This window comes from Notamacropus eugenii, chromosome 3 (genome assembly GCF_028372415.1).
Source record: "Notamacropus eugenii isolate mMacEug1 chromosome 3, mMacEug1.pri_v2, whole genome shotgun sequence".
Taxonomy (NCBI): Eukaryota; Metazoa; Chordata; class Mammalia; order Diprotodontia; family Macropodidae; genus Notamacropus; species Notamacropus eugenii.
Genome location: NC_092874.1, coordinates 106961388 through 106987401, shown reverse-complemented (window position 1 = coordinate 106987401; position 26014 = coordinate 106961388). Strand labels below are relative to the sequence as shown.

At 39.6% G+C, this 26014-nt stretch overlaps 1 protein-coding gene across 3 annotated transcripts; it reads right to left on the bottom strand.

Moving 5' to 3' along the window:
- Nucleotides 1-159: 159 nt before the first annotated feature.
- CLEC5A (C-type lectin domain containing 5A) lies at nucleotides 160-16895 on the bottom strand. Of its 3 annotated transcripts, XM_072652517.1 has the most exons (8): nucleotides 16765-16895; nucleotides 15856-15962; nucleotides 11483-11551; nucleotides 10915-10983; nucleotides 9137-9196; nucleotides 5585-5721; nucleotides 2794-2900; nucleotides 160-627 (listed from the first exon to the last, which is right to left on the bottom strand). In XM_072652517.1, exons 2-8 carry the CDS (start codon nucleotides 15941-15943, stop codon nucleotides 513-515), a joined length of 645 nt encoding a protein of 214 aa, XP_072508618.1. In that variant the 5' UTR covers nucleotides 15944-15962; nucleotides 16765-16895; the 3' UTR covers nucleotides 160-512. The 3 variants fall into 3 exon arrangements, with proteins under 3 accessions (XP_072508618.1, XP_072508619.1, XP_072508621.1); XM_072652518.1 differs by lacking the exon at nucleotides 9137-9196; XM_072652520.1 differs by lacking the exon at nucleotides 10915-10983.
- Nucleotides 16896-26014: the final 9119 nt, after the last annotated feature.

Here is a 26014-nt window from a genome sequence, read left to right as displayed (position 1 = left end):
GAGATTTTCCTTACTTTATCTAATGGGCCACATCTCAGAACTGTTGTGGCAACACTCTTGTTACCACCAATCTCTGCAGAATACCTGGATTTCTGTAGCTTTAGTGACTTAGAAGAGGATGAAAGTAATTTTCCCCCCTATAATCCAATCAAGACACAGTGGCATGGAAAAGATTTATCAGGCAATTAAGGAAAAAAATAAAATAAAACAAAATAAAGTACATAAGTTTAGGATGATCAAGTTTACAGAGAGATAGAAAGCATCTGTTGAATTTTTTTCTCATGAACCTCTGCCTTCAACTCTCTAAGTCTTGGGCATTTCCACTTTTTAACCAATACCATCCTTTCTGGGTCCAGAGACAGTGATGTATTACCTCCTGGATGGCTTAAGAGTGAAGAAACTGGTTAAAAGGCACCTCCCTCATTGAGGTCTCTCCCATGGCCTTAGTATGTGTGTGCTGGAGACATGTCCATCTCTCCTCACCTTAGGGAGTTGTGCCAAAATAATGGTGATTACAAGGCTTTCTTCTCACATATCCATCGATGGGAAATCTCACAAGATGACTTGTCCAAAGTTTCAGTGAGCCCTATAGTCCCACAGTCAAAATTTGGCGTGTCATTTACAATGCTGGTGGGGAGAGAAGGGAAGTTCAGGATAGTTTATATGATGAGGGACTAGAACCACGACTGGGTCTCATTCTTTGGTACTTCCTATTGTTAAGCATTCCTCAGGCCCCTCCACATGAACAGAATTCCCTACCTCTTCCTTTCCAACAATCCATGGCCCTTGTCTACTTTGAAACCTAGCTCAAAACTTACCTTTTTAGTCCAAATGGACAAACATTTCTCAAAGTATGATGAGTGGTGTTCTAAAAGCTGATTCTTCATTGTTTTGAAATTCAGAACACATTTTGATGTAGAAACAATGTTAAAAATTGTGAGTAGGTTCCCAGGGTATTCCACAAAAGCCTATTTTATGCATAATGTAGCTGAAGTGTAAAGTAAGTATGCTAGCTTCAGTTTGAGGGTCTCAGGAAGGCAAGTCATTCAGGAGAATGGAACAGGGCGTGATGAAAATGGAGGAAGAAAAGGACTGCCATTTGTCTTTGGCATCTTTCCTTCTCCCTTTATGCATCTCCCACCATCTGGGGACCCTTGCTTGCTTGGCTCCTAGTGCACTTATCTGCCTCTCTCCTCCTGTAGGACCTCACTTAGGTTTTTGCTGTCCTAAAAAGTGTTCCACACTCCAAGATAATCCACCTCTTCATCAATCAGAGCTTCCATTCCATTGCTGTTTAGTCATGTCTGACTCTTCATGACCACATTTGGGGTTTTTCTGGCAAAGGTACTGGAGTGATTTGCCATTTCTTTTTCCAGCTTCATTTTACAGATAAGGAAACTGGGGCCAACAGGGTTAAGTGACTTGCTCAGGGTCGCACAGCTTGTAAGTCACTGACTTGTAAGTTACTGACCATGCCCGGCACTCTCTGTCCCATCAGAGTCCATAATCTTTAGATTTTTAGGAAGAATGCATTTTGAGCAAAATGGCTCACATTAAGTTATAATTAGCCCCTTAACCCTGCTTATATGAATCTCTAACTGATAGAACTGTAGAAAGTATAAGAAAGTGAAGTGGAAAAACTCAGGGGGCAGGGTTAGTTAAATATTTGAAGCAAAAAAGATCACTGCCTGTGATGCCACTGTTTCTTATGAGCAATTTCTGCTTTTTAAAAAAATATTTCTTCTGCTTTTAGAACAACAAATTCTTTAAAAGTCCCAGTGGCATCTATGGCTGCAGCAGCTAGGAAGTAAGGGTGGGTATGTAGTACAGAGATGTAAGAGACCGCAACAATTATTTGTAGGTGGGGGTAAAGAGATATAGAATTGGAAGGGATCTTAGATGTTATATAGTCCAATGCTCTCATTTTAAGGTGGGAAAACTGAAATTAAGCGGCTTGCTTAAGGTCATAAAAAGAGTAAATAGTAAATCCAGCATCCAAACCCAGGTCCTCCGACTTTAGATCCACAGAAGTGGTACAGTGGATAGAGTTCAGGAAGATCTGAGTTCTCCAATCCAGCCTCAGATCCTTCCTCGCTGTATGACTCTGGGCAAATTACTTAAGCTTTGTCTTCCTCAGTTTCCTCAAAGTTAAAATAGGAATCATAATAACACCTATGTTCCAAAGTTATTGTGAGAATCAAATGGGATAATATTTGTAAAGCTCTTAGCATACTGCCTATCTGCTTGGTTGTGGTCTTTTGAATGAGTCCGAGTTTTACAGAAAAAATCCTTTTATTAAGAGGATTTGTTCTGTAAAGCATGAATTCAGTCAAAGGGCCATATTTGAGGACCTAGGGGGCCAGATGTAGCCTCGAGGCTGCAAGTTCCTCACCTTTGGCCTAGCACATCATAGTAGGTGCTTCATAAATGCTTCTGTCACTGTGTCATGCTGGTTCAATATACTTTACTCTCTACAATTAAATGATTACATTTATGTCCTGACTCATTTCCATGGAATGCTATCGTTGAGATGAATAATGTCTAACCTAAAGATTCATCACTGATAAGCATTTTACATTTTATGTCTGAGATTCTTCATTTGGAAAAGATGCTGTGTCTGTAGGCCCTTGGAGGAAAAGGGCCATTAAGAGGTGGTTCAGTAAGATGGGCAGGTAGAAGAAGAGGAATCAGGAAGATCAATTCTAAGTCTACTGAGTAGTCCTTGACAGCAGAATCCTAGATCATGTCCTCTGTGTTATGTCTTATGAAATCCCTTATAGTCCACCTACTTACTTGACCACAAATCCTGAGCCATCAGTCCATTGCCACCTTTTTTGTGAACGTTGGTATCGAAGGCCGATGAAATATATCTCTGAAGCAGCTCTCTCACGGAGAAATTTCTAGAAAGGAAATTAGGTCAATGTAACACCAAAGTCTCACTGCCCCATAGAAGTGACTGTCCCTGGTACCCTGAGGGGTTATTTCTCAGTTTTACAGTAAGTTCAATTACCCACTAATGAAAGAAACCAGCGATGTACAGAAACCAAATAAGTGAATAATTCAGATCACTTAAAAGACAACAATAGCACACTTTGAAGTATCTTGATATATGTAACCTCCAAGACTCCCTCCACCAAGACAATAATAAAAACAATAAACAACCACAAATAATAAGCAATGACAACATTATTTTCCAGTTCAAACTATGTTTCCTTGGACATATACTAAGAGAAGACAGCCTGGAATGATATAAAAATTTGCAAATTCAGAAGAAGATAATCAATAATATATTGCAAAGAGCATTCACATCCCGGGTCCACTATTGACTAGTTATCTCTTGGGTAAGTCATTAAACTGTCAGGACCTCAGTTTCCTCATCTGTAAAATGAGGGAGAGAGTCTCGTTATATAATGAGTATCCTGAATGTGTACTGAGTACAAATCTAGAATACCATCTGCTCATACTTTCTTATTTTATAGATGACGAAATCTCAGCTTAGAAAGGTGAGTGATTGACTCAAAGTCTCACTGTACATAGCAGAATTAGGATTTGAATCCAGGTCCTATCTCCGCTTTCCTTTTCCCCTCTCCTCATTTTCCGAGTCTATTCTCTTCCTCTTTCTATAGGAGACCTCCTACCCTTAGAAACAAACCTGTTACAAGGCATCTCTCTTTTAATCTATCACGCTCCAAGACCTGTACCGTCCTAGTCTGCCTGACTCTTCTGTCACCTTATCTTAGGAATCACAATATCACAGAATCTTAAAGTGACAAGGGGCTTCAGAGGCCATTGAGTCCAACCTCTCCAGGATCAACATATCTGGCATGTGGTCATCTGTTGTTTGTTGGTCAGTCTTGTCTGACTTTGTGACCCCATATGGGCTTTTCTTGGTAAAGATACTGTAGTGGTTTGCCATTTCCTTCTCCAGTTTATTTTACAGATGAGGAAAAAAAAGGTTAAGTGACTTTCCTAGGGACATACAGATAGTGTCTGAGGTTGGATTTGAACTCAGATCTTTCTGACTCCACACCTGGCACTTTATCTACTTCACTGCCTCACCACCCAAAATCATCATCTGGTTCTTTCTTAAAAGTCTCCAGTGACAGTGAGAATACCTACCTATGATTATTGATTTTGAGAGTTGCTTTGTGAGGAGGTAGGAAGTGTAGAATGAAAACTGTCATTCAAATCCCTTTGTAGCTTTTTGCCCCCACCCCTCCACATTTTCAATCTTCTTGTACCTTATACTCCCCACCACTAAGTAGTCTTTGTCCAGTGACACCAAAGACACTCCATCTCCCAAGTTCACTTTCACTGAGTGACCTCCCACTCCTTCAATACTCTCCCTCCTCATGTCCACTTCCCCTGACTTTCTTCAAGTTCTATCTAAAATCCTACTTTCTACAGGGACCCTTTCCCAAGCTCTCTTAATTCTAGTCCCTTCCCTTGGTTGATTATTTCCAATTTTTCCTATAGATTGCTTATTTGCACATAATTATTTCAATACTGTCTCCCCCACTGGACTATTCACTCCTTTATGGTAGGGAATGTCTTTTACCTTTCTTTGTATTCCCAGTGCTTAGTACATGCCTGACACATAGTAGATGCTTAACAAATGTTTATTGACTGAGTGGAAGCACAACTTAAAAAAAAAAAAAAGATCATAGGTATAGGAACCCCTGAAGCCATCTATTCTAATTCCCTTATTTTAGATGAAAAATACTCATGCTTGGGAATGCTGTGATTTGCCCATGGTCACACAGGCAATAAGTGTTAGAAAATGGGACTAGTTAGTGTTCTTTCATTCTTTTTTTTTAAAAAAATCTTTTTATTTTATTTAAACGAACAAGCATTTATTTTCTCTCTCCCTACAAGGAAAAGAAAAAAAGATAAACAACAACAAAAAAGAAAAAACAAAATAAAAATGTGAAAACAAAACAAATACACTTAATCAAGCAAAGTTGTTGCTTATCCTTTGTTTTCAAAGAGGACCACTAACAGCATGTCTTGACTAGTGCCTGAATTAGATTTAAGTGAGACTGAGTTGCACAGTCGTCAGCCTCACTCTCTCTTCTAGAGTCATAAAAGTCCAGTAGTAATTTTGTTTTGCATTTTGTCTTGCCTTTGTCAAAGTGATTGATGATGACCTGGGAGGCGTCAGATGGCCTTGACATATTTGATGTTTGACCAAACTGTGAGCACTTCATAGCATCTGCTTCAGCTGCCTTCATGGCCATCGGAACAAATTGTTCCCATCCACCCATTTTAATATTCTTTCTATTATACCAAGTAACGTCTCAAGGGACCTGATTCTCATGTTCTTTCCCCTCATAATCTTTGTCTCTTACTCTAGCTGGAATGCCCCTCTTACTTCCTTTAGGTAGCTGGACACTCTTCTAGAATGCCAGGGCCACTGTCTTTCAATAAGAAAAAAGCTAAGTATCACTCTGTTCACTAAACTTGGTGTGCACACCAGATGGGGATAGGAAGGCAAGTTCTCACCCCTGCTCTAAAAGAAGATACTTTCATTATAGCCAGGGGTCTAGAATGGTGTTCTTTTCCTCTTCTAGTATGATGTTCTCACCTGCTCCTCTGCACTGTTGATAATTGCCAGTGTAGCTGCTTCATTAAAGCATCGGGCTTGACTTTGGTTCCAGTTTCTTTCATTGGTAGAAAAGAAATAGCAACTCCCCTTATAGAAATCCCACCGAACAGGGCAGTCTGAAGGATGAGAAAAAATGATAAAGAGAAACTGTAAACAAGCAGTCACTTGGGGAGTGGATGATTCATTAGGTTTATGAAAAATTGGATGAATGAAACAAATAGAGAATAAATAAATGAAAATTCTGACAATTCCTATGATATATATCTGCTATTGTAAGTATTTCCGTATTAACATTCTTTTCTGTATTTCTGTCTTAACTTCTTAAATAAACTGTAGGTTTCTTGAGAACAATGACAGTTTTAGTATTTGGTGCTTTGCACATTGTAGTTGTTCAATAAATGCTTGTTAAAGGAAGATTATAAATGTTGGAGAAGATATGGGAAAGTTGGAACACTAATTCATTGTTGGTGGAGCTGTGAGCTGGATCCAATCATTCTGGAGAGCAATTTGAGACTATACCCAAAGGGATACAAAAATGTGCATACATTTTTGAACCAGCAATATCACTTCTAGAGCTATATCCCAAAGAGATCATAAAAATGGGAAAAGGTCCCACATGTACAAAAAGATTTATAGCAGCTCTTTCTGTAGTGGCCAAGAACTGGAAATCAAGGGAAAGCCCATCAATTGGGGAATGGCTAAACAAGTTGTGGTATATGAATGTAATGGAATACTATGGTGCTATAAGAAATGATGAACAAGTGGACTTCAGAAAAACCTGGGAAGACTCAAATGAACTGATGCTGAGTGAAATGAGCTGAGCCAGGAAAACATTATACACAGTAACAACCACAGTGTGTGAGGAATTTTTCTGGTAGACTGAGCCCTTCACAACAATGCAAAGACCTAAAACATTCCCAAAGGGCTCTTGAGGCAAAATGCCATCCAAATCCAGAGAAAGAACTATGGAATCAGAATGCAGAATGAAGTAGACTATTTTATCTTGTGTTATGATTTGCTTTGTTTTGTTTTTTCTCATGGTTTCTCCTATTTGTTTTAATTATTCTATGCAACATGACTAATATGGGAATGTGTTTAATAAGAATGCAAGTGTGTATAATCCCTATAAGATTGCATGCCGTTTTGGGGAAGGAGGGGGAGAAAATTTAAAACTTATGGAAGTGTTGTTGAAAACTGAAAACGAATTAATTAAATTAAAAAATAAATGTTTGTTTAATATATTATTGTCTCCCAACCCCCATCAATCAGCATCTAACAAAGTCTGGAAGTGGCATATATAATAATTTGGAAGGCATTAGAAAGCTTTCCCCCCCAGTATTTCACAGGTGCTAAGGGCTTGGATTTACACAGGGGCAAGTAAAAATGGAAAGGAATAGATAGATCCTAGACATATTTTACAGAAAGAATCAAAGAGACTTAGTGATTGATTAGCTATAGGACTGATGAAAAGGAAGTGTGCAAGAGGTCTGAAGACTGAGAATGACAGTAACATTGACCGAAATTACTCATGTGGGAGAGGGAATTTGGTTTTGTGGGGCTGATAATGAGCTTGGTTTTGAACAGATGACATTTGAAGTGACGATAGATCATTCAAGTGGAGATGTCTTAGAAAGGTAAGGGAGAGGAGATTTTGTGAGAGGTTCAGGAATGAAGGGGAAGGAAAAGGATACATCAGGAAAGATAAAGGGGAAAAATTTTGAAGAAGCAGTTTGTAATGCAATAGAAAGTTTAAAGAGAATAAGTTCAGAGAGAAGTCCATTATATTTTACAAGAAGGAGGTCACTGGTGACCTTTTTGAGAATAGTTGTAATAGTACATTCTGGATGGAAGCAGATTGAAGAAGTTAAAGAGAAATTGGTTGGTGAGGGAATAGAAATATTGGCCTAATTCACTAGTTCAGGAAGTCATCAAATAACAAGTACCCTCAAACTTCCCTCATCTATAACTATATCTATCATCTCTTAATAGGCAGTATGGTACCTATTTAGTAATGAAGAGAGCATTGAGTTTGGATTAGGAAAACTGGCTTCGTTCTTTGTTCTGATATTTGCTGTAAACCCAGTTTACCTCTCTGCCTCAGTTCCCTCAAATGTAAAATGACTAAATCATAAAATTACTATTTTATTTGTAATTTCCCTCTTCAACTCTATCTTCTAGCTTTCTTGAAGTCCCAGCTAAAATCCCAACTTCTGCAAGAAACTTTTCCTAATCTCCCTTAATGTTAGTTTCTCCCTTCTAAGGTTACCTCTAATTTGTCCCATGTATAGCTTATTTGTGCAGAGTTGTTTGCATGTTCTCTCCCCACCAGACTGAGAGGTTTTAGAAAGCAGGAGTTGCTTTTGCCTTTCTTTGTATTCCCAGTGCTTGGCATGGAGCCTGTCACATAAGCGCACTCAATAAATGCTTGTTGACTTGTTGTTTTGAGCAAAGTGTTTCATGAACCTTAAAGTGAAATCAAGTGATCTATGATTATCTTCCTAGTTATCCCAACAAAAACTTCCCAAAGTACCACTGACAAATAGCCAAATAGCTCTAGCAGAAAAGAGGAAGGAGGGAGAGGTTGGTTTATTAAGGTATGTACATAAAATCTCTCTCTTTTCCCTGGGAAGAAATGTGTTTTCTTTTTCATTTGTCAATTCATTTCTGTATGTCTGTTTTCATCCAGGTGATTTGGTAGAGTAGGAAAGTAATTTCTATCTTAATATTTATTATAATTGAATTCTACAGTGATGAAACAACTTGGATACTCTTTTTGAGTTTATTAGAATAAAATCACATTTTTAGTTTACACCAAAAAGTTTCCTCCTCTGCCTAAATTAACCTTGTTCTTTTTAGTACTTGAGGTGATCTTGGTTCCTCTGAAGGACAGTAGGCAGAGCTAAGGTGAGATTTTATTGATAATATCATTGGAAGGTACAGTATAGTACAGTGGTTGTACAATGATTGTTAAGTCATTTTCAGTCATGTCCGACATGACCCAAAGCCCATTAAGTCCAATTCCCTTCATTTTACAGATGAGAAACTGAAACCCAAGGATGTTAAGTTGATTTGTCTAAGAAAGAGAAAATAAGTATCAGAGCCAAGATTATAAACTAAGTACTTTGACTCCAAATCCAGTGCTCTTTACACTGTACCATGTGTCTTCTCTGTGCCTCAGTTTCAATTGTCAAATGAAAGGGTTGTCTCAAAGATCCCTTCCAATGGTGACATTTTATGATTCTGCAATGGTTTTTCTCTCTTTAAAACTGTTATTCATGAATTTCTTTATCTTCTCACCCCTGTGTGCTGTTCCCTAATTTCCTGTGTAGAAAGACAAAGAGTAGAGAAATAGAGAGAAGGAAGGAAAGATGGAATGAAATAAGAAAGGAAACAAGGGAGGAAAGGGTAAAAACAGGAATGACAGTAATTTGACCATTAGGAGAAAAGGATGTCAGAACGGGGATACTGAGAAGAGATCATCTACAATCCAGACCATTGAAGCCAAGTAGTAATAGTTCTCCTGGAAGTTACCTGTTCCCCTCGTCTTTGGGGTGATGTTCCCTGCAGAATTGACAGATGAGGTCGGTGAAACTGCAAATAGAACCAGTTGTTAGCCTTGGCCCTGAAGACGACCAGGGCTCAAATCTTGGCTTTCCTATTTACTACATATAACTTCTCCGAACCTCAATGTCCTCACCCTTAGCACAAGAGAGTTGGAGGTGTAAGGTCCCTCCCAGCTCCAAATATAAATGCCTTTCAAAACCCAGCTCAAGACTCATCCTCTTCAAGCAAACTTCCATCCCTATCCCATATACAATCTTGCTTTGAATTTCCTCGGCACTTTACCAAGGGTTCTGGGTTTCATACTCCACAGCAATTTTGCATGCTTATGCTTAGTTTCTGAGCGCTTGGACTGTGCTTCTTTTATAAACCCTGTAGCTACAGCTATAGCAGGGAGTGGCAATTGTTGAGAAGTGGAGGTCAAGATTTCCTTCCCTTGCTTTTTGATTCACAAGGCTGAGATCGATTAGGATGCTGACCCTGGTTCACAAGGCTGAGGATGTTAAGGATGCTCTTGAAATGGCAGAAAAGGGACAAGATGTGAAGATGGTGGTGGTGATGGAATCCTAATGAAATTTCCCGGAACCCCAGTATTTTAACTTCCTTATAGGGCCTACTGAACAGCAGGCCACTGCCCCTACCTAGCCACTCACCCCCCTTCAATATCCTAACTTTTTCATATATACTACCCTGATCACTAGAACAACAGATGTGTCCATGAACTCATTTCTCACAGAACATCAGGTATGTCCATGTGATAGGATCCGAGCCATTCCTTGTAACTAGCCACTGCCTCTAGCTAATCACTGCCCCCCCAGATCCATTCCTCATATTTCCCACAGGTGTGTCCATGCACTCAACCACAACCACATCCATCTAGCCTTAGACAGGAGCACAATAGCCTGCCAATCAGAAAGCAGCACCACCAGCATGCCCAAGCAGGATGTAGATCCCAAAACAATAGAAGGGACTTTCCCTAAGTAGGCACCTGTTTAGTAATAGCAGTGTCCTTTAGGTGAACTTATGATGTAGAGAGGCTTGTTATAATATCATCAGACAGTCATATCTCCCCAAATGGGTTTTTCTATATGCATTGTGGGTAATTGCATGCTCAGTTTCACTGTGTCTGGGACCCTCCCCTAGTACCTAATCCCTTAACAAAATTTTCCTGGCTTTTTAATATTCATAATTTCTGTTATGTAATTACATCTTCACCCTACAAAAATCCATCTTGCTTTCTCTGAAATTGCTGGTTCCTCTTGGAACTTAGCCTGCTTCATGAGAGGCGTCAATCTCAACAAATGCCTATACTTGTATTAGAGCTGGTCTGACTCTCAAGTCTTTGAGATGGTTCCACCACAACACATCCTGAATCCAAAACAATGGTAGCTGGTCTGTGTCACTGAAATTATGTAGGTTAGACTTCACATACATTTGAAATTGTAGAGTTCTTTACCTAGCGCATATGCAAAAACCATTGAAATAGGGTGGCAAGGAGTGAGAGAGTGAAGTCAGGGGAGGAAGTGAAAGGAATGGAAGGAAAGAGAAGGCAAGGGAGGAAAAGAAGGAGTAAGAGAGAGAAGGGAAAGAGAGGAAAGAGCAAGGAAGGGGAGAGAGAACAGAATTTGAAAACATGAGTAGCAGTGACTGGACAATTAGGAGAGTAGGATACCATGAAGGTGACAAGAAAAGGTCAACAACAGACCAGCCTATTAAAATCAAGTGGGGAGGGTTCCCCTAGAAGTTACCGGTTCTGCTGTTTCCAGTGGTGGAGTAACTGAAGTTCTCTTCAAAGGGAGTGGTAGATATCCATGGCACTGTAAGCACAACAGTTGTTGGTCTTAGCCCTTGCCTTAATTTTGGACACTCATGTTTTTTTTATCTGTGTTTCCCTGGAGAGGTTACTAACCTCTACAAACCTCAACTTCTTCATTTATGAAAGGAGGGGTTGGAACTCTAATGTCCCTTCCAGCTAGGAATGCTATGAATTTTTTTCAAAACCCAGCTCAAGACTGATTTCTATAAAAAAGCTTTTTTAAGTGACCCAGTCTTCATCCCCACCTAGGCTATATCCTTTCTTTGAATTTCTTCATCACTGCACTTTATTAGTCAATACCACATTATCATTTATTGATTTTTCTCTTCTAGTTATGTTTCTCCTCTAGTTTTTCTCCTCTAGTTATATCCAAGAAAAAGGAGATGACAGCGGAGTGAGGCTAAAGCAGGAAGAAACTCGACAATCAGGAAAAAAGAATGTCAGGAAAGGCATAAAGGGAGGAGTCCACCAAGAGGTCAGTCCATTGGTAGAGACATTACCTGTTGTGTTTCTTTCTGTGCTGGTGGAGTTGGAGCTTTCTTCAAGGACAGGAGGAAATATCTGTGGCACTGGAGAAAGAGTTGACTGTTAGCATCAACCCAAAAAGAATCTTCTCCAATGACTCCAATAACATGACTCAACTCTGTTGCCTAATATGTCTCTTGTAACAGCTCAAGCCTCTTTGTTTTAGTCAAAGGATTAATGGGGGTTGGAGATCTATTGTGACAAGCCAGAAACTCTAAAATATTTTTTCTCTGTTCCTGTTTCACTTTCCACACAAGATGTCTACTATGCTACATGGCCAGCCACATCCTTTTTCTCTTTACATCTTCTTAGGTTTGGCAGTAGATCTTATAGTTGAAAAATGAGGAGAAGGCAGGAGAATGGTGGAAAAATCCTGGATTGGGAAATAAATTCAGTCCTTCTTACTACTGTCAGTCATGACCATCATCAAACGTCTCCTCAGGATATGACAGATCTAGATCCTACACCTCCTTTGAATTTCCTCCCATTCTGAGTATTCTAAATGCAAATTTGAGAACAGCCAGTTGGTGAGACTAGAGGTTCTAAGTCTTGCTACTGTCCTAGAGTGGTGTAGGGCAAAGTCTTTCTATGAGAGAAAGGGGGCTATGTTTTTCTTTTTCAATCCTAATGAAATCTTTCCAGTGAAGGAGTCTGGGGATGGGGTGGTGGTTGGGATTTCTCTTCCTCAATTCTATTCAATGCAACCAGAATTTATTAAGCACTTATTACGTGCTAGACTTGGAAGATTCAAAGACAAAACAAATAGTCCCTGCCCTCAAGGAACTTACATTTACCCCTGTAGACACAAGGTTTCTATAGAAGTAGCAGCAATAGATTAAGATTCCGGATATAATCCCTCAGCAACCTGGCAACCTGAGGATTTGCACTGGGGGAGGTTATTCCATTCTGCTAAAATATGATCATGCAAGGATAGGTTATTCCAATCTGACACAATAGGAGACACCATGGACCTGCATGGTTGGGGAGGTTTTGGTTTACTTACTAAGTGGTAGCATGGAATTGTTGTTGTTGTATTCATCCTTCTTTTCGAAGAGGACCATGCAGTTGACTTGGATTTGAGTGAGGGAGGGCTGTGCAAGGTCACCAGCCTCACTTTCTCCTCCTGAGCCATCTGGGTCCAGCGACCAGATAGATATTCATCTGGACGACTGGAGATGGCCCAGGATACAATAGGAGACCCTGGCCATTTCAGGCTAAAGTCTTTTCAGGTTCTCACTTTGAGTAAGGTAACGCCCATTCAGTGAACAGGTCTCATTAAGAACTTAGTCAAGGGATGGCCCCTTTAAAAAAAAAGGAAAATCAAACTGTGAGGGGGAGACCCTCAGGGTTCTGGTCGGCCAAAAGAGAAATAGTTACTATTTTGTATTTACATTCATTCTGTGCTAGGAGGGCAGGGACTTGTCATCCAGTCTATAAACTCCAGAATGAATTGGGCTTAAGGTTTGGTCTTTGAGAAAGAAATCTAGACACAAACCCCTGGTAGCTTGCAGCCATCAAAATGTGCCTTCCTTTGGGGAGAGCTCCCTTGGGTAAGGGCCAAGACACTAGAGGGGGCAAGGCACAGAGACTACTCGCAGGTTTTTTGTCTTTCCTTCTCAAACAGGACCATGTCATCAGGGAGATGATGACATGACTTACAATTGACTTTGATTTGAGTGAGGGAAGGTTGTAGAGAGTCACCAGCCTTACTTATTCCTCCAGAATCAAATTTAAAATTTTTTTTATTAAAGGGGGTACTCCTTGACTCATTTCTTAAAGAGGCCTATTCACTGAATGAGTGTTACCTCACTCAAAGTGAGAATCTGAAAAGGCCTTAGCCTAAAAAGTCCTGTTGTCCCATCGTGACCCCAGGTCATTTCCACTCATCCTGAGGAATATCTGGTCACAGCATGGAATAGTGAAAAGAATGATAGAACTTCAGTCAGGAGAGACCTGGGTTGCAATTCCACTACTTGTATGATCTTGGGCAAGTCCCTTTACCTCTTCAGGTTTTGGTTTCTTCATCTATAAAATGTGGGGTGTGGGGGTAGGGTATTAGACCAAATGATCTCTAGGCTCCTCTCCAGTTCTAAATCCTAGGGTCCTAAATTTTACTCATATAACTGGTGATCTATCCGCTGCACCACCTAGCTGCCCCAACATAGAGGATAAAGAGCCTGCTATGGGAATTCCTGGTGTGCTAATTTCTTCCACAAATAGAGATAGTATACATTCCATAAGTTATAATCTTAAAAATTTCCTGAGGCTTGGGAGGTTAAATAATATATTGATAGCTAAAATTTATAGAGTGTCTGAAGGTTTGCAAACACTCTGCAGAGGCTATTTTATTTGATTCCCCACAACAAGCCTGGGAGGTAGGTGCTATTATTATTCTCATTTTACAGATGAGGAGACCGAGGCTGAAGGGTTAAAAACCTTGCCCAGGGTCATACAGTTAATAAATATCTGAAGAAGAATTGAAATCTAGGTCTTCCTGACTCCATGTTCGGCTCTTTATCCTCTATGTTGGGGCAGCTAGGTGGTGCAGCGGATAGAGCACCAGTGCAGGAGTCAGGAGGACCTGAGTTCAAATCTAACCTTAGACACTTGACACTCACTAGCTGTGTGACCTTGGGCAAGTCACTTAACCCCAATTGCCTCATCCTGGGTCATCTCCAGTCATCCTGATGAATATCTGGTCACTGGATTCAGATGGCTCTGGAGGAGAAGTGAGGCTGGTGACCTGCACAGCCCTCCCTCACTCAAAACAAAGTCAAGTGTAAGTCATATCATCATTTCTCTGATGGCATGGCCTTCTTTGGCAGCAAAGGACGAATGCACCTACACATCCTCTATGTTACCTGGCCTCTCTTAATTTAGGATGAATAGTATAAAAATTACATATATATATGTATGTATATTGCAAATTAATATGCATTTTTGATCCTCTAACTTAAGAAATCTTTGTAATGAGCTTTCTGTACTTATCTCCATGATCTTATTTGAAAATCAGACCAGTCTTAGTTCTTTGAGGATGGGGCCATTTCTTTGTATGTTTCTTTCTCAGTCCTTAGCATGGGGGCACGTAAATAGTGATAAACATTTGCTAATAAAATGATTTTCTTCCTTTATCAGTCAATAAGTATTTATTAAGCACCTACTTTGTGCCAGTTCCTATGCTAGGCCTTGGGCATACAAGGAAAGGCCAAACATAATCTCTGCTCCCAAAGAGGTCACAGTCTAATGAGGGAAAGAGCAAACACACAACTATATATGAAGAAAGCTATCTTGAGGATAAACTGGTGATAATCAAGAGAGGGAAGCCACTAACATGAATGGGAATGAGGAAAGTTTTCTTGTAGAAGATGGGATTTCATCTGGGCCTTGAAAGAAGCTAGGGCAGCCAGGAGGCAGAGATGAGGAGGGAGAGCATTTCAGGCATGGGGGGACAGCCAGAGCAAATTCCTGGAGCTCAGATATGGAGTACCTTATTTGAGGAACAGCAGGAAAGCCAGTCTCCCCACACTAAAGAGTACTTGATGGTGTAAGAACAGAAATATAAAGGCTTTGAATGCCAACCAGAGGATTCTGGAGCTGATAGGGAGATGCTGGAGTTTGTTGAATGGGGTAGGAAGTGCCATATGACTTTACTGTTGTAGAACTTTAGGGGTGGCCAGATGGAGGGAAGTTAGTTTCAGATTGGGTAAGGTGTGAAGACTGTCACTTGCACAATTTGTGACTCCTAGTAATGTTTCCTTCCTCATTTCTTCCTTCATTGGGTTTGGAATGGAAACTTTGGCATAGGGGGAAGATACAGTATATTGCTCCTGTACTTACACTAAGATCTTCCCTCACTTTAGATGCCTTTTATACCATGACTCTGGGTATATAACAATGCTATGGATGACTCACATCATACCCCTTGTCTACTTGATTTTATACTTTATACTTTGTCTGGTCTAGTCTATGTAGTTAACTTACACCATGATATGGGTACCCTAAGTGGCTTACAATGGCTTTATAATTAGATAATACTGGATCTTTAGCATTCAAGAAAGAAAAACCCCAATTGCCCAGATAAATAGAAAGACTAGAAGGTATCAATATTTGGGACCTGAATTACCTGATTGTTTTGTCTACATAGCTTTAATTTATTGAATTCTTGTCTACTTCACATTTCATTCCATACAATATTGACCTAAACCTATTTTGCCTAGTGTACGCATTTGCAATTTCACAGACAGTTTCAGAGGAAAAGAACTGGACTGACCTATATACTGAGTCTCCCAATCCCAGGGAAGGGGCAAAGAGAAAGGAGAAAGAGGTGGGAGGGGAACCAAGTACTTACGATAAAGGAGAAAAAAGGTTGTGCCAACAGCTTTGACAGCCAGGACAATGGCTATAGAGATGACCATGTGCCAGTTTACACAGGCCATAGTAAATCGTGTAGGGGGCCTACATGGGTCAGAGAGAAGCACCATTAGGTTGCTGTTTATCCTAATAGGAATTTTCCTACATAGAGATCCCTGAAAGTTATAGAGGACAACAAGCTATAGATGGAGAGAGATGGCCCAGAGTTTGGGTAGAGTCTCTGTCCTCACAGAAAGCCTTTAAACCTCTCTTACTGTGCTTCTGACATTCTTCAACACTTTCCCCCCAGAACCTCACCTTTCCTAACTGAGGGGGTAGAGGTTTCTCTCCCAAACCCATGTATGGCCTCCTATTCCCACTGTATGCAGTATTTAAATGGTTCTCAGTTGAAATTTTTGTCTTCAAAAATATACTTACATTTTGAAAAGCTGGCCTAGGCTCTAGAATAATACCCCAGCCCTGTCAAAACAATCAAAGCCTTGGAAAATCAAAGCTCCTTAAATACAAACACTAAAAGTGACACTGAAGTAGAACAGATAGGAAAACAAAATTTAAGAATCTATTGTCTGCAAGAAACACATCTTGAAGATACATATAGTAAGAAAGTGAAGATGGGGAAAAAAATTGACCATGTGACAGAAGATTCCAAGAGAGTATGAGTTGTCATCTGGTTACCAGAGAAAGCAAAAACAAAAATTCAAATTATCAAGAGAGTTAAGGAAACCACATTATGTTTAAGGAATCATTGCTTCAATTCTGTATATATTTATGTCAAATGACGTAACGTCTAAATTTATAAAACAAAATTTAGCTGCATTGTAGAGAGTGCCCATGACAGATTCAGGAGGAAGTTAAAGTTTTGTAAAGAAAGAAAAGATAAACTTACCCAGTACCTCCCCCTGAGAGGCAGCTTGAGTTGGGCTGTGCTCAGAAAAGACCCTTTCCCTGCCCAGGCGGTCTTGTGTCTCTGGGAGATTCCAGACCTCTGATCTTCCTCTGTTAGGATGCTGCCACTGAGATCTTCTCTTGGTATTGGCAATATCCCTTGTTTCCTGTACCTCTTCCTCTTCTAGCTTTTGAGAGTGGAAAGAAAGGGGGAGGCCAGCTGGGGGGAAGAGGCAAAAGGTTTTTTTTTAACCTTAGTAGACAAGTGGGAGGAAGTACCCACCAGATCATGAGAAAGGGGACGTACATGCTTGAATCACGCTGTTGCAACCTTACTCTGACTGCTTTGAAAAGAAATCCAGGCATATTCACTGAGATTTGTAAGCTTTTGCCCGCATGAGATATGACGGACTACTTTCTCCAAATTCATTCATTAATTAAAAGTGATTCCAGTCTGGCCAGGGGTAGAGTATTTGAAAAAAAATATATATGTATGTATGTATGTATGTATGTATGTATGTATGTATGTATGTGAGTGTTAAATGTGCTACCACTGAAGTTTGAAGTAAGAATGCAGTGAGATTTGAGGAAGTCTGGTAGTTTGGGGGTGGGATGGGGAAAGTGTAGAAGTGGAGAAATGGAATCCAAAAAAAAAAAAAAAAGGGAATCTTGAAGTTAGAAATCATGACTGAGTTAGTGAGGGAAAATGACTTCATTTATCTTGCCCTCAGTTTCCTCATTTGAAGGCAGTCAAATGGTATAGTGGATAAAGTGCTGGACTTGGAGTTGAGAAATATTTCAAATCCTCCCTCAGACAGTAGATATCTTAATTCTGCACAAGCCACTTAACCACTCCCAGCTTCAGTTTCCTCAGCTGTAAAATAGGAAACATAATAGCACTATCATAAGGATCAAATGAAATACATTGCAAAGTAAAATACTTTGTAAACCTTACAGATATATGAATGATAGTGATTATTAACAGTAATGTTAATTATTAATATTATTAATTTGATAGTTAAATATATTATTTGTAATATTAATGACAATAATTAATAATAAGGATTCAGGGTATATATGATCCTTTTTAAAATTCAATTTTATCTTTTTCCAATAAGCCAAGATCTGCCTTTTTTTTTTCCACTCACTTCCAAAAAAGAAAGAAAAAAAAACTCTGCCATAAATATATTTAGTCAACCAAAACCATTTTTCACACTGATCAAGTCTAAAAGAAGTTCTAATTCTACATTCTGAGCCCTTCACCTCATTATCAGGAGGTGGAGAGCAGATTTCATCATTGGTTCTTTGGAATTGTGGTATGGTTATTGAACTGAACCAAATTCCTAAGTTTTTCAAAGTTGTTCATCTTTATAATATTGTTTTCATTGTATAAACTATTTTCCCGGTTCTGCTCACTTCCTAATGTAAGAGTTCATACAAGTTTTCCAAGGTTTCTCTGAAACTATCCCCTTCATTATTTATAGAATAATAATTCCATCATATTTGTATACCATAATTTTTTTCAGTTATTCCTCGATTAATGAACACTTTATCAATTTTCAATTTTTGGCCACCACAAAATACCTATAAATATTTTTGTGCTCTTAGTTACAATTTATTTTACTTAGATCTAATTCTTGCCCTAATCTACTTTTTCTCTAATTATTCCTCCTTCCCTCTCTCTTTCCTCTTTTATTTCTCTGCTGAGTGAAATGTATTTCTTTCCTCAACTATGTGTGTATGTGTATTTGCATCCTTTCCTTCTTTGACAAGTTCAGATAAGAGGGAGGTTCAAGTGTCAGTGATTCCAAACCCTGCCCCCACTCCCAGTGTATAGACTGAAATATATCTAAGCTTTTAATTTTTTATTTTTTTGCTGTGACTTTCATGTAGTCCAATAATTCTTAAAAATTATGTCTTGGGGGGCAGAGGCAAGATGGTGGAGTAGAAAGACACAAAAATGCAGGCTTTCCCCACACAGCCTATACAATACCTGTAGAGAGGGACTCTCAACAAATTTTGGAGCAGCAGAAGTGGAGAACAACAGAGTGGAGGAGATTTTCAGCCCTGGGTGACCTGAAAGGCCCATGGGAAACATCTGTTGTCTGTTACACTGGACATGGAGTGGAGAACAGCCCTTGGGGGTGGAATCTCCAGTCATGAAATCCCCAGTCCCAGTAGCAGAGGGTTCTAAGATCCCTCGACCCACAGGCGCCAAAGGTCAGTGACAGGGCTTTTTCAGCTGGCCAGGAAGGGAGAAGGGACTTCCCATAGCTCCAGCCTCAGGCAGCAGTGGCAAAGGCCACATCGGGCAGGCAGCAGCAGTTCTCACGCCAGCCCCTACAGCAGCCCTCGACCATTGTTGGATCGTAAAAACCTCTGGGGGCTGATTCTTGCCTTGGTTCTGTGTAGAGGCCCTGAGGGAGTTGGTCTTTGTCTCACAATGAATGGTGGCCCTGCCCCCACAGCTTCACTGAATTCGCCCTTCCCCCCCACCCCCTCAGTGCTGGCTTGGCAGAACTGGAGGCCAGGTGGCTGTGGAGAGGAAACTCTGCTAAGATTCTGGGCACAAAAATCCCTCCCTGCATCCAGACCAGTACATGCTTGATGGTGCCACCTTGCAGGAACTGAGATTTTACAGATTCCCAGACTATACCCTACTCTTGACAAAGGACCCAAAAGTCAAGTAACTGGTTGGGAAAATGCCCCCAAAAGGGAAAAAAAATAAGACCACAGAAGATTACTTTCTTGGTGAACAGATAACTTCTCCCATCCTTTAGGATGAGGAAGAACAATGCTTACCATCAGGGAAAATCATAAAAGTCAAGGCTTCTGTAACCCAAACATCCAAAATAAATATTCAATGGTCTGAGGACAAGGAAGAGCTCAAAAAGGATTTTGAAAATCAAGTAAGAGAGGTGGAGGAAAAACTGGGAAGAAAAATGAGAGAGATGCAAGAAAAGCATGAAAGCAGATCAACACCTTGCTAAAGGAGACCCAAAAAAAATGCTGAAGAAAATAACACCTTTAAAAATAGGCTAACTCAATTGGCAAAAGAGGCTCAAAAAGCCAATGAGGAAGAGAATGCTTTAGAAAGTAGAATTACCCAAATAGAAAAGGAGGTTCAAAAGCTCACTGAAGAAAATAGTTCTTTAAAAATTAGAATGGAATAGATGGAGGCTAATGACTTTATAAGAAACCAAGAAATCACAAAACAAAACCAAAAGAATGAAAAAATGGAAGATAATGTGAAATATCTCGTTGGAAAAACAACTGACCTGGAAAATAGATCCAGGAGAGAGAATTTAAAAATTATGGGACTACCTGAAAGCCATGATCAAAAAAGAGCTTAGACATCATCTTTTATGAAATTATCAAGGAAAACTGCCCTGAGATTCTAGAACCAGGGGGCAAAATAAATATTGAAAGAATCCACCAATCACCTCCTGAAAGAGATCCAAAAAGAGAAACTCCTAGGAACATTGTGGCCAAATTCCAGAGTTCCCAGGTCAAGGAGAAAATATTGCAAGCAGCTAGAAAGAAACAATTCAAGTATTGTGGATTTACAATCAGGATAACACAAGATCTAGCAGCTTCTACATTGAGGGATCGAAGGGTGTGGAATATGATATTCCAGAAGTCAAAGGAATTAGAACTAAAACCAAGAATCACCTACCCAGCAAAACTGAGTATAATACTTCAGGGGAAAAAAATGGTCTTTCAATGAAATAGAGGACTATCAAGCATTCTTGATGAAAAGACCAGAGCTGAAAAGAAAATTTGACCTTCAAACACAAGAATCAAGAGAAGCATGAAAAGGTAAACAGCAAAGAGAAATCATAAGGGACTTACTAAAGTTGAACTACTTACATTCCTGCATGGAAAGACAATATTTGTAACTCTTGAAACTTTTTTCAGTATCTGGGTAGTTGGTGGGATTACACACACACACACAGACAGAGAGCACAGGGTGAATTCAATAGGATGGGATCATATCTTTAAAAATGCAATTAAGGGGTGAGAGAGAAATATATTGGGAGGAGAAAGGCAGAAATGGAATGGGGCAAATTATCTCTCATAAAAGAGGCAAGCAAAAGACTTATTAGTGGAGGAAAAAAGGGGGGAGGTGAGAGAAAAAACATGAAGCTTACTCTCATCACATTCAACTAAAGGAAGGAATAAGATGCACACTCATTTTGGTATGAAAACCTATCTTACAACACAGGAAAGTGGGGGAGAAGGGGATAAGCAGGGTGGGGGGATAATAGAAGGGAGGGCAGTGAGAGGAGGGAGCAATTTGAAGTCAACACTCTTGGGGAGGGACAGGATCAAAAGAAAGAATAGAAGCAATGGGGGGCAGGATAGGATGGAGGGAAATATAGTTAGTCTTACACAACATGACTATTATGGAAGTCATTTGCAAAACTACACATATATGGCCTATATTGAATTGCTTGCCTTCCCAAAGGGAATGGGTGGGGAGGGAGGGATGAAGAGAAGTTGGAACTCAAAGTTCTAGGAACAACTGTCGAGTATTGTTCTTGAATACAACTAGGAAATAAGAAATACAAGTAATGGGGTATAGAAAGTTATCTTGCCCTACAGGACAAAAGAGAAGATGGGAATAAGGGAAGGGAGGGATGTTGAAAGAGAGGGCAGATTGGTGATAGGGGCAATTAGAATGCTTGGCGTTTTTGGGTGGGGGAAGGGGAGAGATAGAGAGAAAATTTGGAACCCTAAATTTTGTGGAGATGAATGTTGAAAAGTTAAATAAATAAATTTTTAAAAATTATATCTCCTTGATCTGTTTCTCAGGTCAGTTATGTACATCTCTTTCTATAGTCCTTTGACTTTGCTTTATTTGTTTATTTTTTGTCTCAAGGAGTCTTCAACTTCTATTTGGTTCATTGTTGTTTTCAGGGAGTTAGCTGCTTGGGCAGGGTTTTACACCTCTTGTACCAAGCTGTTCATTTCTTTTCTAATTTTCCTTCTATAGCTCTCATCTCCCTCCCCCTCCATTTTTCTCTAGCAGTCTCATTTCATTTATCAATTTTTCTTAACTCTTTAAAAATAATTTTTAAAAAATCCAACTCACCTCTTGCTTCATTTTTTCCAGAAATTCTAGTTGAATTTGTTCCCAAGCCATGCATTTCTCTGATGGTTTTCTTATAGATGTTTAGGTGTCATCTCTCTGGATTTGTGTCTTGAGCATCCCTGCCACCTCAAACAATAGTTTTTTTGATAGGGTTCCTTTTTTTAAAATTAATTTGCTCATTCTTGTCTACTTTCTGACTTCAGACTTTGTTATGATCAGGTTCTGTGCCCTTCCAAAGGGAATATCTGGGCTTGTTCTGCTATTTTCTTGGAGATATTGAATATTTTGTTATTACAGAATCTCAAGTACAGTTCAGACTTAAACCAGTAAGCTTTCAGTCCTCCCAAAGTAGTCAGATCTAGGGCAAAGTCTGCTTTTTGCACCCCTGATCTGAATTCTTCAAGTTCCTAACATGGGTTTGAGCCTGATTGACAGGCCTGCGGGGCTTTCCCGATTTGAAATTTTAGTAGACTGTGTTAGTTTCCAGTCACTACTTTTGCCACCTACAAAGTTCTGCTACCTGGTTCTCAAGTAACAGAGCTGTAGTCTTCCCTTTGATATGGAATTCCTGTCTTGGTTATTTCTTTTCAAGCTTTGAACTTGTCTAGAAGCTGAACCCAAGACTCTCCTCTGCTCCTGGGGCCCGAACCACACTGTGGCTATTTGCATTTGAATTTCCTCTTGCTCAGCTCACAGTCTGGACCCAAATCCACTCTTCACTGTGGAGGCCTCCCTCAAGCACAGGTCTCTTCCTCAGTCCACCTTGGATTTATGACCCAAAATTTGGCAGAGTGACAGACCTGCCAACTGGCATCTGTACCTGCACTCTACTCAAGTTTGGGGCCCTCCATACTGGATCTGGGACCTCTTCTTGCCCTGGGCACAGATTCTTCCTTGCTCTGCAAGGTATGCATCTTCCTAGACCCTGTACCACTGTCCTCACTGTCCCCCTCTGCTGATTTGTGCTGGAAAAATGACTCAATGTATTTTTTTTCTTTAATTTCCAGGTCAGGATTCAGTCAGGTGCCTTTTCTAGATATGCTTGGAGGCACTATTTTGGTTTGTTTGTTTGGGAGGGCAGGGTAAGAGGAGCTTGCTATATCTCTTGCTATAGTACCATCTTGGTTCTGTCTTCTCTGATCTATGTGATCTTTCAACTTAACTCGAATTCTAATAAATTTCTATGGTTATACATTGTTTGTCCCTTTGTCTGTTTGTTCATTCATTTACCATCTCTCAGGGATGGTCTTATATTCGTCTTGGGCTGTCTTTACTAGAAAAAGGGAGTATCTGTCTAGAGAAATTCAGGGGAAGAATTCAAGAGAGTTGATATTTGAGTTGCTACAAAACTCTTTTCCCTTGATACTTAGAATTATATCTGAAGCTCAGATGAATAAATTTTTGATTTTTCAATGACTGGAAAAACTTCAGAACTGGACTGATGTCAGAAGGAATTGTGAGGTAGAAAGTACCCCTGAAGATAACTGTTAGCAACCTGATTTGTTAATTTAAACTGTGCTCTGCTGAAATAATAACACTGCTTTTACAAGGAGAAGCTTTATACAAAAATCTCCCCTTACTATGCTAAAACAAATTTTGTGAGCTATCTCACTGAGAGTGTGCATGCCCCTTGATATTGCAGGAGGAATTGTGAGAGAGGAGGATTGGAAGAGACACAAGAGGTATCAGAGTAAGAAGAAAGGACGAGTCATAGCCAGATCCCATGTTTACAGAAAAGATCCCTTGGGTAATTCTATCAGAGAACATCTCTAAGGTTCTGGGACTCTCTCTCTTTTGGGGCTTCCCTGTGTCCAAATCATTTATTCTGTTTTTCCTCTACACTTAGGCACCCATCTGACAAGATATGTATACAGACCTAACTTTCAGGAACTGTTGCCAGGGGCTGGTTAAGCTACCATTACTTTCTGCTCTTTACTATTCTTCCCCCAGGCATTCACTTTGAGTCATGCTCAGTTCTGGGCCAAACTGCCTCTAATGGAAAGAGTACTCATACTTTTTTGGCTGAAGTACCACTCCCTATATGTTTAATTACATAATCACATATGGCTCCCCAAAAGAGGTGAGTAAAAAAAAGGTACACAACATATAAGATGAATCAAGTAAGGGACAGGTAATTTATCCCTACACACAAAAAAGTAATGCAAAATACAGGATATTCACAATGTGCATGTTTGACCACAACAAATATATAACAAGATTCAGTCATTTAACTACAACTACTGTTACAATAAGCTGGGATACAGATATTTAGACCGCATTAGAACTTTTCAAGACTGCCAGTTAGGATTTTTACATTTCATCTTAGCTTGGTGCCATTCCAACAATTTCTCAAATATGTCTGCCAGTAAAACAACCTTGAACAATCATCTTCTTGGTTGGTGATGATCTTCTATAATGAAAGAACTTTCCTGCAGTCAGGCAGTGCCACTTTGATGGATGTTGTTGTTTGGTGGACATTTCTACACACACAGACTTCCTGACTTCTCCAAGTCTCAAGTTCACCTCCTAGCCTGTTCACATGCTTCCGGAGGTTATTGATTTATCACTCCTTTTAGTGATGCTTGGGGAAAACCAGACTTGAACAGTATTTAAGCTTCCTTTAAGACACCATTTGTATTGAGGACATTTTGAAAAGTCCAAGAGGCAAATAAATCAACATCCTTGTGTCATTCCCCAAGGTCAGACCTAGCATGTGGTCACCCAAAACTTTGGAAGAACCTGAGACATGTTACATGTTCATATTTACATATTTTGCATGAGAATGTTTCTGCTTCTTATTTATTTGTTTTTTCATTCATTCCTGTGTGTGCACATGCACACGAGTACACAACTAGGCTGTCTGTTCTATCAAACTGGAAACTCTTCGAAGGGAAGAACCTTATGCTTCTATTAAAAATGGTGAGGTCTAGAAAAGATTGTACAGTTTCCACAGAGTCATATATTTTTAAATATCACTTCATTGGTACAAGGACTTGCCCCTATATGATGGGCTGTATTAAATTGTTTTTTTTCATAGTAAGCCTCAGAAGACATGATTTGACCCATGGCCTGTCTGAGTCTATGTTATAAGGGGATTCTATCCTATCCTGGAAATGACATCATATTATCCACTGATTTTTTTTTCAATTCAGAAGCAAATGCAGAGTACAAGTATTATTCTGCCTGCTTAAATTGCCTGTGGATCTTTCTTTGTGTTATTGCTAGGATTTCTATCTTCCTTCAAGGCTTACCTCCTACTTGGTTCAAGTCTTTTCTAATTCCCCTAGAATTCTCTTCTTCCTCCTATTAGCTGCTAGTTACTTATTTGTCCATAGGATTATAGACCTAGATCCAGAAGGGGCCTAAAAAGCAAATTAACCAGTTCCTTCACTATACAGATAAAATCTAGATGGGTTAAGTGTCTTGCCTGAGGGTCATGAAACTAGTACATGACAGACCTGGTATTTGAACTCAAGTCCTCTGACTTCAAATTCAGTTTTCTTGTCACTATACTATTTTATGTCTCCCATTAGAATCCATGCTCTGTGAGGGTAGAGACTATTTTTTACTTTGTATCCCTAACAGCTAACACATCATCTTAAGTGCTTAATAAATGCTTGGTGAATTTTTAAAAATTTAAAATGAAAAAATTAAAAAAAAAATGAATTATGCCTTGGGTGCATCCTGGAATGTTTGTCAGGTAAGAAGAGAAGATTCTCATATTCTGTTATACAGGAGAAATAGACATAAATATGAAGAAACTCTCTGTGATAGAATCAGTTTGTTTTAGGATTACTCATTACCCTACCATGTATGCTAGACTAATTCTTTCCCTAAAAGGCAAAGAAGTCATCTCCAAGAAGCTGCAAAGTGGTTGGTGCAGCTTTCTGGTGAGCTTGGACCATGTTGATATGGTAAATTTTCTCTTTATCTTGTCTAGAACCAGGCCTCCACATCACTTTCAGGCTATCTCCTCACCATCCTGCTTATGCTCCTGCCTTTATCTTCATCTCCCTCCATTGCAACTTTGGACTCTGCCCCTAGACGCCATCTTGTCAGAAGCCAAACCCCCATACCACTTCCTAGCCATCTCCTCAACAGGTTACCAGGTATGTAGCTTCTGCTTTATAGTTCCTCTTTATGTATTCTCTTCCCC

Coding starts and splice junctions, on each gene's coding strand:
- CLEC5A (XM_072652517.1), bottom strand. CDS start 15,943: ATGGCCTGTGTAAACTGGCACATGGTCATCTCTATAGCCATTGTCCTG. Junction 10,984..11,482: donor CACAGAAAGAAACACAACAG/GTAATGTCTCTA, acceptor TTGTGCTTACAG/TGCCATGGATATCTACCACT. Junction 5,722..9,136: donor CCCAAAGACGAGGGGAACAG/GTAACTTCCAGG, acceptor CTCATCCTTCAG/ACTGCCCTGTTCGGTGGGAT.